Source organism: Enhydra lutris, unplaced genomic scaffold (genome assembly GCF_002288905.1).
Source record: "Enhydra lutris kenyoni isolate GAN:26980312 unplaced genomic scaffold, ASM228890v2 scaffoldscaffold9, whole genome shotgun sequence".
Classification (NCBI taxonomy): domain Eukaryota; kingdom Metazoa; phylum Chordata; class Mammalia; order Carnivora; family Mustelidae; genus Enhydra; species Enhydra lutris.
Window position 1 is genome coordinate 72,027,252 of NW_019154093.1, and position 21,465 is coordinate 72,048,716.

Consider the following 21,465-nt stretch of genomic DNA (forward strand, 5'->3'; position numbering starts at 1 on the left):
TTTGCAGTGACTTGTTGAGAGAGGCTTATATAATGGAGTTCATACCTATTCATTATTAAGGTTGGAAAGTTTTGGCAGCATACTTCAGAGCCCATGTATGTGCTGATCATTGAAGTTGCCATGGTGAACGTGGAGGAGTCAACTCAAGTTCAGTGAAAATTAGAGAGTGAAATGGCCCGCTCTTTATATCCATGTAAATTCTAAAGTGTTAAGACATAAACTAATCATCCAACCTTCAAATTTGTTTCCAAGTTGCATCGTTTGTCTTATAAATATAAAAAAAAAACCTTAAAGCACCTTTTCTTCATACTTCAAATGCAGTTGAGTTAATAATCTGTCACAGTCAAATATTAATATGAATGAATTACTTCCTTCATTCACAAATGCACTGCATTTTTGCCAAGTAATTATTATTTTGAGGATGAATGAAGACTAGGTAAATTTAAGGGAGATAGAGCATGAAATGTAAAAGGTTTCTAAATTCAGGGAAGACAACATCCACAGGCTTAACTTCCACAAGAAGAAATGCCCAAGAGCTATTTCACATGCTTACTGGTTGGTATCTAACCACATCCAAGCACTATTAAAGACGGTATTTGGCTAAGATGTACCTACTTTGGGAAAATGGAGTAATGACTTGAGGTTAAGTACCCTGACTTTGGATAAGGGATGAATACAAAAGATGAGAAACACATTCCCTACAGTGAAGGAGCATATAGTCACCTAGAGGCAATGAAGAGTGGCAAAGACAGTCATGCCCACCAAACACTCCATGTACCCCACTACATTGCCCACCTCCCCCTTGTAATTAAGGTGAGGCCATTTAAGTAGTTTTAACCAATACACTGTGATTTAAAAAAAAAAAAAAATGCTATCACTTCAGTCTAGGGGTTTTAAGAACAGCTACCCAGGAAGCCATGTGTTGATTCTACAGCATCAGAAGATCCAAGAACCATCTTGGATCCCTAAGCCATTACTTAGAAGGAAGTTCCCTTGGAGGGCCATAACCCACAGCCAATAGTGCATGTGTGAAAAATAAATGTTTATGAATTAAAGCCAATGGGATCTGGAGGCTTTTAGGGGTGTTTTCATTACCCAACATTGGCAAATATATAAAATCTACACACTAATTAGTGAACAATTTAAGTCACATGACTGTTGGGTGGCCAAGGTGAGGGAAAGTGATTGGCAAAGGGTTTGGAGAGGAAGTAAAGGAAGAGTAGATTTTGGAACTGTCAGGAGAAAAGGGAGACTATTTCAAGGAGAGGAAATAGTAAGAGCCAAGCAAGAATTCTAAAAATGGAATTGACTGGATCAGGGAGTATACTTCCCCAGAAACTGGGATATTTTTGTCACAAGGCATTTTATGAGCTAGTTCTCTTTCTTGGTAACCTAACCTAGGTTCCCCTGTCAAAAGCCTGATGGTTGATGCTCAGGGCATGAGACTTCCCTTACATAAGTACCAGAAAAGAATGCAAACGGTCTGCCAAGTTTTCCATCTTTCATTCTTAAAGTACCAGCCAGGGATTTAGATAAGGTTTTTATTTCACTTATCCTACATCCAGTCGGACTCTGGTCTCTACAAGGGCAGAATCAAAACCTGTCCAATCTCCCACAGCCTCCTGCTTCTGGTTCTAATACTACAGTGATCCTCAGAGCCCAGAAACCCTGGTGCTACACTTCTACTCATTAATCTATCCATCTGTTTGTCAGTCTGTCTACTCACTTATCCATCTACCAGGGTTTCCCAGAGGTCAGAGCATCAGTTAAATATGGTTCAGATCAGTGAGAGGCTCCAGTGCAATTGAAGTTTGGGCATTATACTGTAAGGAATGGAGCAGTAGAATCACACAATCAGAATTGATTTTAATAAAGATCATGTTGGAAATCATATAGAAAGAGTATAATTAACAGCAAGAGTTAAGAGACTTTTGTAGTTGTCCAAACAAGTGACACTGAATTTTTTTTTTTTTAATCTATAACAGTATCATATCAGTGGATTCTGGAGAGCCTTAGGAGGAGAAGAAAGAACAACTGGTAAGTGAATGAAGATGAGAGAGGTGGGTAAACCAAGGCTGACACCTAGGTTCAGGTGAGTGTATGGTTGTTGGACCTTTAAGACAAGGAGTAGGTGGAGAAAGTTTGTGTTAGTGACTAATGAGGTTGGTTTGAAATTTGAAGTCACTGCAGGGCACCTGGGAAGGGAGATGTGAGAAGAATATAGACATTTTGAATCCAAAGTTCAGGAGAAAAGCCTTACGTGGAACTGGTGACTTATCTACCTGGGTGTCAGTTATAGCTAATGCCAGGGAATCGGATATCCAAAGGATGGTATGGGGGATGTGACAGATGTGAAGGAGTGTGTCAAGGAGAATGGTTAACAGTGCCAAATAAAAGAGAAAGGTCGAGTTAGGTGAGGTCTGGAATGTGATGACCAGCACACTTGGCAGTTAGAAGGTAGAATGGAAGGTTCTCTCACTTTCATTTAGCCCCTGGGTTAGTGTCATTTTGTTCAACTAGTCCCTCTTCTCTGCCTGGACCAATATAGAGTGAAAATGGCACGCTCCACTTTCTGGAACTGCCTCTACCCCAACTACCCAATGTTAATAATGTAACCATTTCTACTAGACACAGCTTTCTGGACCACAAGTAGACTCCTGACTCACTCTGACCTGATCAGTATCTCTCTTCGCTTCCTGATAATATAGTTAGACTGTAATAAGCAAAAGAGTTACAGAGCTCTGTAAAGTTGAGGTCAATCTCAAGTCACCTATTGATATTAAATCAATACTATTCACTTATTTAAAATTAGCTATTTAAATAGTCAAGTTCTCCTGAAATGATGTCACAATCTCCTCCAGAAAGAACCCTATCCAAGTGACCTATGTCTCCAGCCCTTGAGACATCTTGCCCTTCCTCCTGCCCTCCTCCTGTACATCCATACTTCTCCCAATGTCAAACCAGTCATGAAAATTACACTCTGAACTAGTGCAAGAAGTTCTTACTGTATCCAGCTCCTGGACTGTAGAAAACTTCAGCCAATGTTGGTTCTCTGCTGGCTGGGAAATACCCATAAGGCCTAGCTTGCCCATGTTATCCAAACTCTGCCTGTTCTACCACACTCACATCAGACCCATCAAGTTCAAACTCACACTCTACCCACGCTTACTACCCACTGCAGCACAGGAAGGGGGGAGTTCAAAGATAGGATGTCATAACTTCTACCTTTTAGAGGGCATCTGTTTGGGAGTGTTTGTTTTGTTTTGTTTTAGGAAAATCCACCACTGGAAAACAAACAAACACGTAATCCAATTCCTTTAAGGGAGTTAAAAAAAAAAAAAAAAAAAAAAAAAAGAGAGAAGAGGAAAAATCTGTCCAACCCCAACCAGCCTGTTCCCAGGGCCCAAAATCCTGGAAGGCCAGCCTTACCAGGTCCCTGTGTCCTGGTAGACAGCAACGGTGCCCACTGCCTCTGTTCGAATATTTAAAAAACACACTCTAATTTGAGTCCCCACATTGTATTACAAGGGGTCTTTGGGGGGGACACTCCAGGAGCTAACTGAATTGAAACAAAAGGAACAGAAAGAATGCAAAATGGAATTTTCTAGAACTGTGGGGGACCAGATAGGTGCTGTCATAGATGCTGGGCTCTCCAGGTCTTACCTGTGATTGGATGGATGAAAGGAGCAGATGCGTACCCCCAGAACCCCTAGCTGCTGACAGCTATAACAGACTCCTCTTCACTCAGGATAAGCAAGGCCTTTTACTCTGAAGGGCTGCCCAGCAAATCCTCATCTGAAGGCAAAAGAGGGAAGCCTCCTGACAGGTTCTTACCACTTCATACCACTAATTAACGGACTATGAGCATTCAATGCCATCAGTCTCTTAAAATCTTGGGCAGGAAAGGACAGAAAGAGAGTGAGACACAGATGCATAAAACACAAGAATGGAGGACAACATTGGGTGCAAGGCAGAAAATCAAGAGAGAAAGAGAATTATGTTTAAAACTCCAAGAAGTAAATTTAGCCAGAGGTTTAAATTTTTTTTTTCCTGCTTTATAGTGAATTCTATAACAGAGTTTAAAGAATTATACTACCTTTTAATAAATGATATCTGTGGGGTGCCTGGGTGGCTCAGTGGGTTAAAGCCTCTGCCTTCAGCTCAGGTCATGATCTCAGGGTCCTGGGATGGAGCCCCTGCATCAGGCTTTCTGCTCAGCAGGGAGCCTGCTTCCCCACCCCACTCTCTGCCTGCCTCTCTGCCTACTTGTGATCTCTCTCCCTCTAATAAATAAATCTTTTTTAAAAAATGATATCTGTGTAAGTAAGCATTATCTATAACCTGCAGGGCATAATGGCCTTATTTCTTACTTTTATAACTCAGTTTCCTCATCTTAAAATAACAGATCCTAGAACTGAAGGTGTCTTAATCTTCTAGCTCTGAGACACTTGATGGGGAAAAAATGCAGGCATAGTCCCAGGGAGGCCTGAATTTCTCACAGCACTTCAAAGCATTGAAACCTAAATATATTTGGTAGTTACTAATTTAATTGAATTTAGAAGTATTTTTGCATTAAAAAAATGTAGAAACTCTCTTTCTCAGAGAAAACAGCTGAGCAGAACTCAGGGGTTCAGAACAAGCTCCGGAGTTGGACTGCCTGGATTTGCATCTTTGCTCTATTGCTCAAGCAACTAAGGCAAGTTACTTATTTCTCCATGCCTTGGTTTCTCATATGTAAGACAAGAATAGCAGTAATTCCAGCTTTAAAAGATTCATACAGGACTAAGTGAGTCGACAGCAGTAATATACTTAGAACAGGACCTGGCACTTTGTATTTATTTTAAAAGAATATAAACTTAAAGACTAGGTGCCTTTATTATCCTGGTTTTAGAAGGGAAAAAATTAACACTTTACGAAGGTTAAGTAACTGGTTTCAAAGTCACCCAGTGCGTAAGCATTGAGAGGGATTCAAACCAGACCAAGACTCCAGACCTTGTGGACTTCCCTGCCATCACACACAGTCTCCCAGCCCAGAGTTACTCACAGAAGGCCAGAGGATACTGGAATAATGACTTAGGGAATGCATTTTTTTTTTTTTTAATCTGCTTGACCAGGAATTCTCAACTGTTTCCTATTGATTTTTTTTCCCAAGTAAAATTTAAAAATGTAGTCCTTTAGCATCATTCACTTATGTCACTTCAAAGTTCGGTGCTCACTATTTCTTCAATTCACACTCGCTCCACATCATAAAAACACAGCAAAAATACAGATTAAACCCATGCCTTTAAAAAAATAAAAACAAAACAAACAAAAACAAAACAAAAAACTCCAAAAAATAAAAACAGACTTCTCATCGTAACATCCTGGATTGAAACACTGCATTTTTATTGTACCCAGACACTGTGCTAAGCATCAACATCGTTTCATTTGATCCCCAAGATAATCCTCTAATTTCCTTTTTATGCAAGAATATACAAAACCTCAGAATGCTTAATTAACACCCCCAAGCTTGCATAGCTAGCAAAGGGCAGGAGGAGAATTTCTACCATTTCTGCTTGACTCTCAACTACTCTCCTGTACTCTTTCAGTAGAAGGCAAGAACCATGCCAACTATGAGATCACTTCCCATTCCTCACAGACTGAAACTCCTAAGACAGGGCTTGCGGCGGGGGGGAGGAGGGGTGGGGGGAGGGTGCTTTATAAAAACACATTAGCCTACCACCAACACCTAACATGTTAATTGTCCTCAAAGAGATTAAAGGATGGGGCAAATAAAGTCAGAACAACAAAAATTTAAGTGGTAAGATGTACCAGGTGGACAAAGGAAGAATAATAATAATAACATATAACATTTCTATTTTATAACTTTGTCAACTCTATCTGACCTTCAGAAACCTTAGTGGGTGCTGATCTTGTCTCCTTGTCTTAGCAGACTTAAAGTCAATTGCATGAACACTGACTCCCATCAGAAAACGGGAAGCATTGCCCCAAGGACTGAATGAGTTCGTGCAGGACAGGCCTGGCAGATAGCCCAGTGCAGGTGCTCAACCAACGCGGGATGCTCCTCCTTGCAGCTGCCCATGCCTGGTATGGAGAGCTCATGGCTCATGGGAATCTTAAAAACCATCCACCGGAGGAGCAGAGTGAGAGGATGAGCTGTGATCCTAGTCCTCTAATGGGATTAACAACTTTTCTACAACTGCCCATTTTCTGAACTCAGCTCTGAAATGAGCTATTATTCTGTTTCACTCTTCTTCATATTATCCAAAATAATTCAATGTCCACCTTTTCCTTTGGGAAAATCAAAGGTTGACATAGCTACCTTTTGAACTCAAGCTGTTAAAGATCTCTTTCTTCTGTTCAAAAAGTTTTACTGATTTTGAAAGGTCTTATTGATAAAACACAAGAGAAACTCAGGGGAAAAGGACAAAGAGAAAGAAGAAGAAAGAGAAAGTATAAAGAGGCCAGAAAAGAAAGAGAAGGAAGAGAGCCCAAGAGGAGCAGAGAGAGGCAAAAGGCTACTGAATGCATAATTGCCAACAGTCTTGGCAACTGGCTCATGTAACAGTCATGGAGCATTATTTTTAAAAACCAAGGGGAAAATATTTACATAAAATCCAAAGGATATATGCTCTCTGTTAAATGCTGCAAAATGATAATGTATTCAATTCATTAATTCATGAATTAGTCTGTGTGATGTTTACTTTTGGCATCATTACCATTTCTGAGCTGAATATTTAAGAGAACAAGGGAGAAATTTAAGGACTAAAGAAAGAAGTGAAAATTAATTTTTTTTCGGTTTTGTTTTTGTTTCTCCATTTGTGTGCTTTGGCTATATTTGTACAGCATTAGTGAGACTCAGGGGCCAGGGTGAATGAAATGGGTGGCCCGAAATCTTCCAAGGCCCCCCACCCCCAAAGGGCTTCTGCCTCCCAGGTACGTATAAAAGTCACAGGAATTTAAAACATTTTTTTAATTGTCCTTATAAATGATAGTTTCAAAATCAGATCTGCCACCATAAACACATATTAAGAGTAAATTAGGTCTTAATGATGTTTATCAAGTTTTATATCCTAATTAAAAGCAGAATCACAATAATAAACATGACTTACCAGCAGAATTAACTCTGCCACAATTGTCTACTCTTCCCAAGCATTCTTTGTGTGCTCTCGCGCCACACTTAAAACATAAATAGCCTTGATAAAATGTTCCTCTGAAAGGTAAAATTAGAGAGTGATATGTTAAAAGGTGCTAAATGCTGCCTCTATGAAACCATAAGCACCAAAAAGAAAACAAGGGAACACAGAGCTTGGCAAAGTCTTCTCAGCAGGGGAGAGGGTCTCCTGGGGTTCAGAAGGAAGCATCCAGGTAGGAGGCTGAGGAAAGATCTGTTGGCTCAAAACTGTCAAGGCCATTTCCCCACTTCAGAACATTTTGGCTGGGATATTAGAAAAGTCTGTGACACTGAGCAATTATAGCAGCTCTTTTAAAGTGAAAACCAGGACCAAGCAAGCTTACCTCAGGAGCATCTGGCAGACTTTGCAGGATGTGACCCGATTGAAGGTGTGCATCTTGAACTCATGGAAATTGGAGTCTGCGTAGTCTGGCCTTATGTTCGATCTATAAAAAGGGGGAAAAAAAAGTAACTTCCTAAAGAAAGTTTCACAACAAAATAGCAGTCTAGTCCTCTAAAACCTAAATTCATCAACATTACATGGGGCAGAGATCTGATTCAAGCAAAAGGCTATTAAATATGCAATGTTTTCTAAGCCAAAAGTAGGCTTTGCATTAAAATATGCACCAAAATCTGGTTGCGTGCAAAGCAGCAACATGGAAGGATTTAAGCAAACTAATCCTCCTCAGAATGGAGGGTTCCCAGAGAACTCTACAGAATGGCCACAGAGGTCAACCTGCCAGGACAAACACAAAAACCTGCTGGATATTCATGCTGTGTGATAGCTTCCCCAGCCACGTCACTGAAATATAAACTAGATAGAGAGGGTGGGCAGGAGGGGAAAAGGGTGCTTCAACCCCATGGAAGCCATCTCTAAATAGGTATGTGGATGATGTAATCATCTGTAAAAGTGAATAAAGTAATTTTGTAAAAAGTTTTAAAACAAAACATCAGTCTGATTATCAAAAACTTCCTCTTTAACAATTTGCCTTCCTTGTAATCCAAATAAAAATCAACAAAACTGTGTTTTAGATTTTACTTTTTAAAATTTATTTGACAGAGAGATCACAAGTAGGCAGAGAGGCAGGTGGGGGTGGGGGTAAGGGGGGGAAGCAGACTCCCCACTGAGCAGAGAGCCTGAGATGGGGCTCTATCCCAGGGCCCTGAGATCATGACCTGAGCTGAAGGCACAGGCTTAACCCACTGAGCCACCCAGGCGCCCTAGATTTTATTTTTATTAGCTGCATATGCAAAAGAATCTATGAGGCATACCACAAACTACCATAACAGACGTAAGATTAAAAAAAAAAAAATGACACAACCAAAGTAACTTTGTGCCAATGCTATAACGACCACATGATGTTAGTCTGCTTAACCTTCACACCAATCCTAATGACTCAGCACTAATGATATCAGTAATTTACAAACAAGGAAACTGAGGACAATACTAAAGTGAAAGAAATGGCAGAGCCAGGCCCTCCAACCCAGGTTCGTTCTCTTTGCCCCCGAAGCTTCTGTGCAAAGAGGAATTCAACAATATTCACTTTAATATAATTAGATTGTTGGAAACAGTCCATTAGCCATTTTCAGAGAAGTTTTTTTTTAATAGTAATCATAAATTTATCTATGTCACAGAAGAAAGCAGAAAAATTAGAAAAGGACTAAAAAACAGATCTAAATCGGAGGTATATCAGGAAATCTAAGATGATGCTCTCTGACACGTTACAAGCAATTTGAGAGTGTGCGAAAAGTCTGAGACACTGATGAGCCAGGATTTCTCCCCTTTTATAGAATACAGCAACTCTCAACCACACGGAGCCTTGGTGTAATGAAGCCTGGTGCAGGCGGGCGACCAGGCATCAATCTCTGAGGGGCCAGGAGAATTGTTATGAAAAAACATGCGCAAAGGCAACTGGAGTAGCAGGCAGTGATGCAGAAGTGTCAGAGAGGTCAGCCTTCCAATCCATCTGCTGAATATGAGCGTGCTAAAAATGAAATCAAATATTAGTGCCATCTGGGATTTCTCGGCTCCATGCTTCTGGTGACCTCACTTTTTAGGAAAATGTTCTTCTGCATGCTGACAACCATGGCCATTTCCATCGTGGTATTTTTGTGTTCCTGATTAAAAATTATAGCTCTTCATGAATAGACAAGTAGAGAAAAGATAAGGTTCTAAAAGCAAAACTCTCTTCACGAGAATCTTGAGTCCATCAAGCCATGCATTGAAAGAGCATCAAACCCCATTTCCTCAGCCAGGAAGGCCTGTTGCTCATTTTTCTCTGAACACCAAGGTGATAGAGTCACACACGGATTGTCAAGTAACAGTTTACAGAGTCCTGGGAACTTGAAGAATTCATCAGCCTGGCACTGTAAACGAAAAGTAGGTCTTCTTTAGAAATGTAAATGGACCCCAAACAAGTAAGAATTTAACTAATTTTATAAGCTTGCCTGTGGCAGAGGTGGAACACCGCTGTCAGTTACTTTCATGAGCCAACTAGGAATAAGCTGAGTTTTTGGAAACAAAAAGCTGGGAGGAGAATCACACTAAGGAGTTTAAGAAGGAAAAAAAAAAAAAAAGAAAGAAAAACCAATCCTGAAAATATTGTTAATAGTAGTTGCCATAAGTGAAATGAGACTCAAAATGGTAGGGAGGAGCTACTGGAATTTAAGATTTAAAAAAAAAACCTATAACTGTGTATTATTTTCTAAATTTAAAATTAAACACTAAAGAGTAAGAGTTAACTCTGTGAACGAGGAACTGCTACTGAGGCACTATAGAATACAAAAGTATAGCTGAGGGCAGGAATCTGAAATTAGACCACCTGGGCTTAAATGCTAACTTGTAAGTCACTATCAGCATGACCTTGGGCCCGTTAGTAAGTATGACAGGAATACTCATAAAATCAATCCGTAAACCAAGATAACGTAAGTAAAGCGCTTAGGACTTTGCCTGGCCCAGAGTTAGTGTTCAATAAGCACTGGCTACCATTTACAAGCTGCTGATTCCAAATCCGCAAAATAATGATGTAATCAGAACAGTGCCTTGTGTGTTTTAAGAATCCCTTCATAGTCCTGGGACCTAGTCCCCAGAGGATTTCCATTCTCCTGAGAATTTCAGGCAGGAAGGCTGTTATATCCTCTGTGTCCTTTGGACCAGAAACCCACAGATGCATGATAAGAAACAGGGTTGCCTAGGAGAATACATGTATGCAAAAGTCCAGGGAATTAGATGAAATCATATCAAAAGTCACATGCAGAGAGGTATCAGCACACACAGACTATAGCCTGTGGGGAGGCAAAAACCGAAGACAGTAAGTTGGCTGGATGGGAAGAGTTGGAAAGGTAGATTGGAGTAGAAAAATATGGAGAACTATTAGAGTTACAGGTGGGTAACACAAGAACAAAAATGACAAACATGACCAAAAGTGGCATTTATTGAACACTTGTAATGCACCAGGCACATTAATAGGCTCTTCATATATTTTTTTCACATTTACTTCTCACAACAAACCTAGAAGCCAGAGTCACTCATTCATATTAAGTACCTACCATAAACAGAGATCCCAAGGTCTGAACGGAAAGAAGGATCCCTTAGCCAGAGCACAATGAGTGAAAAAGAGAGATGAAAGAAATGAGGTAGCAGAGGTTGGCAGGGACCAAGGAAAGAGGTGAGATCTTACACAGGGGTTAATACCACATTTCCTTGACCAGAAAAATCTCTGTGGCCACTAGAGAGAGCATTTCTTGTAATGAAGCAAGAGGGAACACAGCAAGACCATATGGGACTGGGTTATCTATAGATGAGAACTGAGGGTCAAATATAGGTTAGCTCACTTGCTCAGTCATGCAGCTCTCCTCAGAGGATTCCATTTAAGGAACCTGTTTTGATATATGACAGTTTACTTGTGAGAACTTGAATGGAATCTTGTAGCTTTCTCAGGAAAATGTTCCCATTTCTTTAACTTCATATAGGGCCCATTAGTAATACAATTAATCAACCAAATACTTAAAAGGCAAAGTATGCTCATGCTCTTACACCTCCTTTTAACTTGACACATTCTCCTTAGATTCTTGCCTCTTCTCATCTGGTTTTTTGTTAGACTGTGGTGAGGACCATGTGCCTCCCCTTAGCCTGGGCCCCTTCTCCATTCTCCGGATCTGCATTCCCAGGGGCTCCACAGGTATACAAAACTCAGCTCCACACCTTTCCTAACATACTGGACTCTGACCAAATTCTGATTTCAACCACTGACATTCACTCTATCTTCTATCCTGGAAACTTGAGAGGTACAATGAATTTTTCCCTCTCCCTCATAACTTCTACATAGTCATTTTCCCTTAACCCCTTTTCTGTTCCAATTTCTCCTTTCCTGAAGCCATAATGAATTTCTATTGTTTCAACTTTAAAAATACCTCCTCAAAAATTCAGGTTCCATTCTTTTTTCCTTAGTACCCAATTCAATCCCTCAGTATCTCTCAAGTAAATTGTTACAAAGGCCTTCTTAATCATTCCATCTTCTTTCTTTCCCTACTTAAAGCCATCTCCCATACTACTTCCAGAATTGCCTTCAAAAAATAAAAATAGGTCACTCCCTCCCTTTAAGATTTCTGCTGGTTCCTACGGCCTACAGGGATAAAGCTAAAACTTCTAGCAAGGGCATAGAAAGTGTTTTAAGTTCTAGCATGTCCTTTGCATGCATCTTCTTTCCCAAATGCTCATAAGCCATAGGTTATACACTAGAGGTACACAGACCTTGCCATGTGAAGAAAGTTTGCTGAAGTCAATTATTTAGCATTGTTGTGGAAGATCTGATCAATTTAATAGGACAAAAATTAATGTAAGAGTATTGTAAAAAAAAAAAAAACAAACACAAGATATCATTTGGAGATGACATTATTGGGACAACTGGGAAAAACTAAAAGAAGAAATGCAAACTAATGAAACTAGTAAGAAGACATGGCACATCAGATGGTATCTGGAAAAATGTATCTCTAAGCTCCAAACATTCTCCAGCAGTGAAGTGCAGGAACACGTGGGTAGTGTTTTCATCCAGCAACATTCCTTGAGATTCAAAGTACAAGTTTTTTCACAGGTTGGTCACACAGGCCACCATCATGATCCGCCATCATGATCACCAGCATGATCAGCCACAATCATTAAAAGCTCCCAGAAGGAAAGCAGATGCTTACCATAAATCACATGGTTTAAAAAACAAAAAACAAAAAAAGTCTAGCTAGGTTGGCACGATGAAATTCAGTCCCCTTGGCACACCAAATGACCTTACCGCTTGGCACAAGAGGGGGCATTTCAAAGCAGAAGTTCCCAGAATGCCAGCCAAGGGACAACCCTGTAAGCAGACCCTTATTTTAAAGACAGCAAACCCAAATTTACCAAGCTTACTCTCTCCTGCACAAAAATGTCTAAGAAAAATCCTAGCATGAAATGTTCAGGTTCTATATGAATAAAATTTAAAAATTAACAGAGGAAAATCAAAAGTATTCAAGTAAAGAAAAGCTAACTGCTGAATACGAAGTTTGCATATTTTATAATACACAGTCTCTCAGATTAACTGATAAAGTTAAAACAGCTCCTTTCCCCCAAACCAACACATGTTAACACAGCAACACACACACACAGTTGTTTTTGTTGTTGTTTTTTTTTTAACTTGAGAAATCATTATAGGGGCGCCTGGGTGGCTCAGTGGGTTAAAGCCTCTGCCTTCAGCTCAGGTCATGATCTCAGGGTCCTGGGATCGAGTCCCGCATCGGGCTCTCTGATCAGCGGGGAGCCTGCTTCTCCCCTACCTCCCCCCCCTCACCGCCTGCTGCTCTGCCTACTTGTGCTCTCTCTGTCAAATAAATAAATAAAATCTTAAGAAAAAAAAGAGAGAAATCATTATAAAATTCAACTAGGTGAATAAATGTGTGAGGATAATCGGAAAATGTGAAAACGAAGACAAATTATTATAGGGAGTACGTAGGAAGTCATCATAATCTAAGAGATACTACAATGTTTTTTAAGGGTACATTATTAAATCTGTATGGGACTGACAACGAGACAGACAGAAAGATCAATAATAGAGAAGATAAAGTCTTGCAGGGGACCAAACATGTGCACAGACATGCTATGTGATTTTTGTGACAGTCTGTTCATTTACTTATCTGCTCAAAAAAAGAAAAACTTGTTAAACACATAATATGTGCTAGGCAGTGGGATACAACAATGAGCAGAAACATAGTTTTTGTTGTTTGGTGCTGATGGGGAAAATAAATATCTAAGTAATTCCATAAACAACTATGAAATTACAGGTGTGTCAAAGACAGTGTTAGGAAAACTTACAACTTGGAAAGTGACCTTGTGAACAGATTATCAAAGAAGGCTTTCCTACAGAAACAATCCTTGCATTGAGATCTAAAGATAATCAGAAATTTAGCAGGTGAAAAGGAAGAATGTTCTAGACAAAGAAAAAATAACAAAGTATAAATATGTTTCAGAAAATTCCCAGGTTTTTGAAAATGTTAAGGAAATCACATTACTATCACCTATTTTTATAAGGATATAAAGCTTAAAGATTGATATTATTTCTTTGACAAATATGTATTACATACCTATGATGTGCCATGAACACAGCCAGCAATGAGGAATAAGATGGACAGAACTTCTGTCCTCATGCACTTTATTTCTACATCTAAATATAAAATTTAGATAGAAACCTGAACACTTGAAGGAAATACTGATGACTACATAATCTTTAAATGTAAAAAATAAAGTTGAATGGATTTATTTTTAAAAACCCAAAATTTTCCTTGAATTAAAAACTAAAACAAACAAAAAAAACGCCCAGAAAGTAGGAAAATATCTATGATGTGTATGATAAAGGATTAATGTCCTTGCAATATATAAATGTTCTTGAAAAATCTGTAAGAAAAAAATGGAGACCCCAACTGAAAAATTAGCAAAGGAATCAACAGAGCAACTTACTAAGAAAGAAGAAATAAAACAATCAATAAACACATAAAACATGCTTAAGTTACTGGTAACAAAAAGCAATGCAAATTTAAATAAGATATCATTTCACATATCGAATTGGCAAAAACAAGGGATAAAACAAATAATACCTAGTGTGGATAAAGCTACAGAAATATCCGAAATTTAACCTGAAAGATTTACTAATCCTCTGACATAAAATTCTACTTATTAGAAATAATCACGAAGGGTTCATTACAACATTTTTAATAATTAAAAATTGGAATTGATTTAATTAAAAAATAAGGAAACATATTCTAGTACACCTATGCCATAGAATACAACACTCAGAAATGAAAAAGAACATATATATTAGCCATATAATATATTTGCAATATATTATAGAATAATAAGTTGCTACCAAACTATATCCATAACTGTGATTAACATAACATACATAACTACTTGCTTACATATATGAAAATGAGAACAATAGGTAAAGGCATTATGCAAGTTTTTTTTTTTTTTCATCTTAAAGTTATCTGTGTTTTCCAGTTTCTATAGCAAATGTGCATTATTCAATGTATTCCTTACATCTCCTCTTTTTCGAGATGAAAAGAACAGGGATAATCACAAGAATATGTACAAGCAACCTGACTAAAGTACACAGATAATATGTCACTGAACAGGATCTGAGGCAAAGATGTGTCTCAAAGCCTTTGCTCTTAATCACTGTGCTAAAAATATCACAAGGCAATTAAAAAGCAAAGACAAACAGAATTAAGTGTTTGCAACATATGCAAAAATATTCTTGGTATAAAAGAAGCTATTACTAGTCAGTGATAGTACAATGATAAACTTGACCCACAGAAAACTTGGCAAAGGATACAACCAAGAAACTGATCAAGAAACGCAACTGACTGAGAAGCCTGTAATAAACTATTCAGCCTCATCAGTAAACGTAGAGATAATGGATGTTCCAGAACATCAAGACTACAGCAAACACGAGGTTTGGAAATAGTCATTTCTGGACATTAATTGCTTTGTTCTTCTCTTCCCACCCCCTCCCTTGCTCCGCTTAGAAAGATAATCTTTGTGAGGACTGCATTTAGTCTAAGGATCAAAAGACCTCATCATCTGTAAATATTTCCTTAAACGGAAGCACAAAGATTGTTAGTGTTTCAAAATGGTAGCCTAGCCCCAGGTACAAAAGCGTAGTACTATAGCAGGAATCGAAATTTCTGGAATAGGCAAAATGCGGTCCCATGCTGACAGAGTGACCCGCAGGGGTAGACCCAAAGAAAGATAGCTCAGCTATACCTTGTTCCTGTTCCTCTTGCTATCAGTTAAGATCTTCTTTCCTTGACTAATTAAACAGGATTCTACCCAAACTTCTCGAGTGTGGGGGGGATGGGATGTACATTTTTTCTTGCTAAAACATCACCTACTTGGAAACCTTGGCTTTCAAAAAAATGAAAATCAGAACATTTTGTTTATAATAGTTAATAACTGTAAATAAATTAAATGTGCAATGATAAGGTACTGGGCAAATACATTGTGGTAATGGAAGAATAATCAGCCATTTGATCACATTGAAGAAGAGGTTTTACAAGAAAATGGAAGTATAAAATTTACTATGAACAAATATGTACATATGTATATGTGTGTGTATATCTCTGTTACTATAGTGGATATAACATATACAGGAAAGGAGAAATTAGAACCATTATAGACTCTCATAGCATGTAATGTTCCCTCATTATACTTATAATAATATCCTCTTTTACATTTATTTCCATGAGTATTTTGTTAATGTTTCTTTCCCCCCAAAAAAACTATAAGCTCCATAAGGTCAGGGTTGTGTCAGATTGTTTTTGTTTTATTTTGTTTTGTTTTTAAAGATTTTAATTATTTGACAGAGAGAGATCACAAGTAGATGGAGAGGCAGGCAGAGAGAGAGGAGGAAGTAGGCTCCCCGCTGAGCAGAGAGCCCAATGCAGGGCTCCATCCCAGGACCGGAGCTGAAGGCAGAGGCTTAACACAGTGAGCCACCCAGGAACCTCGCTGTGTCAGATTGTTTTTATCTCTATATCCCTCACATCATGCATGGTGCCTAGCATAAAAAGGCATTCAACAAATGTGTTGAAATTTAATAGAATGTCAAAAGAAGATTAAAGATACAGAAGTAAAATGAAGTTAGTGTACAAAATGTATCCCAAATACAACTGGTTATTAAACATAGGTGACAAATTTAGTGCTAAATTGCCCAGAAACCAAAGCAAAGAGGAAAACAGGTTAGCTTCTAAGATAATTGTACAAATTTTCCTGGGACTACAGTGTAAGAAAAAGTTGCACTGATAAGGTTTTCATGAAAGGGGCACAGTGTGTGATATGTAGCCAATGTCTTCAACAACATCCTCAAATTACAAATGTGCACCTGCCCCTTCCACCTCTTCCTGGTGTGAACCCAGGACATCATGTTAAAGTACTATTCAGCTAAAGCAATTCTACGGGGGGCCTTTCAGGACCTATTCCATCTACATATCATCACTTAAAATGGCTTTCATGTCCCCCAAAGTCAGATACCAAGCTTTGGTTAGTCAAATATCTTTCAAGTTTAAAAATAATTCCAAATATATGAAAGTTATCTATAGATAAGACAAGCATTTGTACCAAATCCTCAAGTACTAGATCTAGGGGTAACAGTCCTTATAATTTAGAAGAAATTTCCAAAACAAAGGCAATTATTATCTCCATTGATATTAGCTTATATAACACCTTTCTCCACGAGGACTAAAGATAGATCAGAAAAATACACAAATCCTACAGACCTGAAGTTCAAAACCAACCTAAAGTTGTATGAAATAGAAACCCCATGCCTCACTCAGTCCCCAATATACAGGACCGATCACTGACCCAGCTGGAAAATAGATCTAATTTAGTAAAGTATTTTGTATACGCTGAGTTTCACCAACTAAGTAAACATTCAAGAATATCAGAATAGCTATCCAGGTTGTTTTGTAATGTCTCATGTGCTTCTGAATTCTCCAGTTCTACAAAAGCATACTTAAGCCAAGTAGTCTTAGCCAAAAATCAAAATAAGATCTATCATTTTATTCCCCCAATGTAGGCTTTCCTGTAAGATACAACTTTAAGAGTTTCATTAAATGGTGGGTTTTTCCTTTCTTTTATTATCATGAACAATTTCAGACTCCTATATTATGAAATTAAATCCACCAAATGGCTAATAGGTATGTACAAAGACCCTGATTCACACAATCTTTCTGTAAACAATCCTAAATCCTTACTTGTTTTTTCATAATTTGTTCCCTCAACACCATAGCACACTAATTATGCTGCTGGCTACTGGAAAGGGTAATAAAATGAACAAAAAATTAGCCCTCCAAAAACCAAGTTAAAAAAAAAACAGAGTTCAGAAAGGAGACCTTCACCTCTTCCTAAGGATTTGTAAAAGGAATGAAAACAGAAAAGAGATTTATAAATCACATCCAAATCTTATTCTTTATATTCGAAATCACGTACCGTCCTTTATCCAGGGAAATGAATAAATAGTTTCAAAATACCAATAAAAATAAGATAATGCTTGGCTCTGAAAAACAGTATTTTCTTATCTATTATATATTGCACTTCTTTATTTCATTCAATGTTGACTCCATAGAATTTTTAAATATACATCCATCACTGAATTTCTGTGACATCTCAAGGAAATTATTGAATGAAATATAAAGTCAGTGAAATCTATAATACATTGGAAGTGGGAAAAAAAAATGTCAGACTACAAGTAATTTGGATCTTTGTTACAAACTTGATGTGTGGCTTTTGGCATATAACCTATCTTTCCGCTTTTAGTCTCCTTGCTAACCAAAGAATTACATCCGTCATCCCCTGCTATGAGAAGGACATGGCTCAGGAGTGGGAGAAGGAAGGAGGATCACCATTTGTTGGTACCTGTTCTATCACCCAGATTTGTCCTGAAAATAAAATGGAAACACATATATGGACATCTTGTTAAACTGTATTAAATGAAAAGCATTATACACATGCTGGATGGTACCTCTACTCTTATTATTATCATCGTAAGTGACAATGTGTGGTGGGAACCTCAGAGGCCTCCTAAAGGTAGAACAAAACAATGACCCACCCAAAACCATATCCTGAGTCAAGGGGAGTCAATTTCATAAGGATATCCAAATTTATTCATTTAGTCATACATTCAACAAATCAAGTGCCTATTATAGTCCAGTTGCTTTCTAACACTGGAAATAGAACAGTGAATTTATCTACTCCGACAATCACAGATATCCAGTGAATTTGGATTATCTTGCTTTCCTTCAATTCTCCCATTAAAGAATATTGATACTCTTGATACTCAGAGAGTGAGAAAGGTAAAGAGAGGGGGCAGGCAGGCAGACTCTCAGTATTCAGGATTAAACAGAAAGACATGTCCGTCTGTGTTAGCTATTCCACGTAAGGGACAGGTTCTAGAGAATTTAGATTTTCTCATTCTCTGGTCCAATAAATCTGTACTTTAAACTCAAACACTAAAGATGACATGAATTAGGAATACTGAGCTGGCATGGTGAATTTAAGTTCTTGTAGCACATTTAAAATTGTGTCTGATAATATGAAGTTTGCTGCTGAATTAATGTGTTTTATAAGCATGTGGAGATGGAGAGGCTACTGCCACAAAGCAATACTGGGGAACAAAAGAGGAAATCTGAACGATAATCTTACATGCCTCATAAGGATTTCCTCTTCAAATTCTAATGATTATATATGAAAAGAACCTTTTTAAATCAACATCTTATCCTTTTCAAGTCTCTGTTTCATACTAGACTCCACGCAAAAGTATAAACTGAGCAGGATTTCAGGACACACTTCATACAAATTGAAGCTACTATCATTTATCAAAACCAAAACCTACTCCCCAAAAAAGGCAAGTACTTTAAAACATTAAATATACTTGTTAAAGGTGCATTCATTATTAATATTATCATGACAAAATACACAACTAATAAAGGTTTTTTTTTATTTTTTTATTTTTTAAAAAGATTTTATTTATTTATTTAACAGAGAGATCATAAGTAGGCAGAGAGGCAGGCAGAAAGAGAGAGAGAGAGAGGAAGGGAAACAGGCTTCCTGCTGAGCAGAGAGCCCGATGTGGGGCTCGATCCCAAGACCCTGAGATCATGACCTAGGCTGAAGGCAGAGGCTTAACCCACTGAACCACCCAGGCACCCCTTAATAAAGGTTTTTAAAAGTGGTTTAGAATATTCTATGTCCTGTGAAACTTACGTATCATGAAGACGCCTGTCCTCTACAAGCTTGCCATAAGGTGAAGTGGTTAAGACTCACACGTGGACAATTTGTGTAGGAGGGAAAAACTTGCACAGGGCTTGGAGAACCATATGAAAGCAGTCAAGAACAGCTTTGTGAGCAAAACACAGAGACTGGAAATGAGAAGACAGGTGGCCACCAGAGTCTCCATTCCAGAGCAGATACAACAAAAACTTTCACTAAAGTAGAAGAGAAGCGATTAATGTTCAAAGGTATAAGCTGGGTAGAAGCAAGGATTTATTCAGGTGAAGAGCTTGAGAGTTGATGCCCTGAATTCTAGGGTGGACAAGAGAACCATGGATGGGTTCATGCTTAAAGACCAAATTTAGGATCAAGAATTGCATCAGGGCACACAAAAACATAAAGGTAACAAAAATGATACCGATCTGAATGGAGGTAGGGGAGTATACATTCAAACCAATAATTAAAGAAAGATGATTGATCTCAAGATATGGGCTGTACTATCTGTCCTAGTACTAAAGAACTTCCTGGAGCAAGTCAGGGGCTGCTAAGGCTGACAGATGAGAGCCACATGGCCAGCGACCCTTGCCAAGTTCTAGGACCTCTGGGAAGCATTCAGCACGCAAGCTAGAAAGAATGAATAGCACTGAGAAGGCAAGGCACTCCAGTACTGAGAACTAGTGCGGGCCTAGCGTAAGTCAGAAAAGGGCTGGATACCTAAGGAAAACAGAGGCTTCAGCGGGCAGCTGAATGTACTTGACCTTCAAGGAGAGAAAAGTCATGGAAGCTGTGCTTCCCTCTCCCCCTCCTCCGAAGGCAGATGCAGAAAAACAAACACAGATGCCATCTCTCTCTCCACCAAGGAAAACACAACACTGCCCCTAATGGTATCAAGGCTACCTTAGGGGGAGGAAAAAACTCATCCTTTGTGGGTCTATCCCTGAGCCTGAAAAAAATCTGATGTTGCCTCAATGTCAGACAACACAAAACAAGCAGGAAACCCAGGTAAACATTCAGCTTACCACAGAATGGAGGCCCTTCCCTGCTACTTTATGTCTCCAAGTATTTGGGTGATAGTGTTTCTCAAATATTTCTGAAGAAAATGAATCCAAACTTGCCATTACTGTCTGGGTGTCCAAACGAACAGACAGCAAAAGGGAGTCAGCCCTGTCCTCTGTGGAGTCAGTGGTGCCTCCGAGTTTCCGTTATGCACAATACCTGAACACAGCCTCATCCTCCACTGTATTACATTGATCCTCTATTCCTGCCTTTCTGCTGAATGTTGGGCTTTTTTTTTCCCCTTCAAAACTAATTACATTAGAGAAACTCAGAGTAAAATATTCTGCAAAGCACACTTTTCTCACTATCCTTGTCAATGAACTTCAAATTGTCCTGTGATTTGGGATTCTCTGCCCTATAGTCTCTATCCATTCTGAAATAATTTAATCTCCCAAATGAGGCCAAAAGCATACAGAACAGTGAAACTCAAGTAGCTGCTCCTAAAACAAAAATCGGCACAGTCTCACGGGCTTGAAATAGACACATATGCCAGTCTACCTCGAAAAAAGAAAAACACAAGCACCCTCAAATAATATCAAGACACTCTAGCAAACAGAGGCATGTCAAAAAACATCTGGATGCCCTTGATGCCCTAAACAATGTTATAAAAATACAGTTAAATCCTGACCTTGCTTGAGTCTACAGAGCCTTCCATGGTCCAACACTAGGTGAGGTCAGTGGTGAACAGCAGCACGGGACAAAGTATGTTCCTTCCCAAGTTCCTCTGGCGGGCCTTGCCTCTCCTCCAGCCACAAGCATCAGGTGCCTAAGTTATTGCCACAGCCAGTGGGCTCAGCCCCATACTTATGCCTGTGCCTGCGGGGTCCTCCCTCCACGCAGCCTGGCAGAGGTAACCAGTGCCCTAGCAATGCTGCACTCACAGCTGAACTCCCAGTGTAAGTTCTTCACCATCTGCAACCATCCTCCAAAGGCCCCCTGGCCCCTC

General features: G+C 38.9%; 1 protein-coding gene across 1 annotated transcript in view; it reads right to left on the bottom strand.

Annotated features, from left to right (window-relative positions):
* LOC111142837 (vav guanine nucleotide exchange factor 3) overlaps positions 1 to 21,465 on the bottom strand; it is a 367,424-nt gene that overhangs the window by 127,368 nt on the left and 218,591 nt on the right. Inside the window, exons 16-17 of the mRNA XM_022496164.1 lie at positions 7,519 to 7,620; positions 7,113 to 7,213 (exon numbers count right to left, since the gene is read on the bottom strand). Coding sequence (XP_022351872.1) covers positions 7,113 to 7,213; positions 7,519 to 7,620 — 203 coding nt within the window. The remainder of the gene's footprint in view (positions 1 to 7,112; positions 7,214 to 7,518; positions 7,621 to 21,465) is intronic.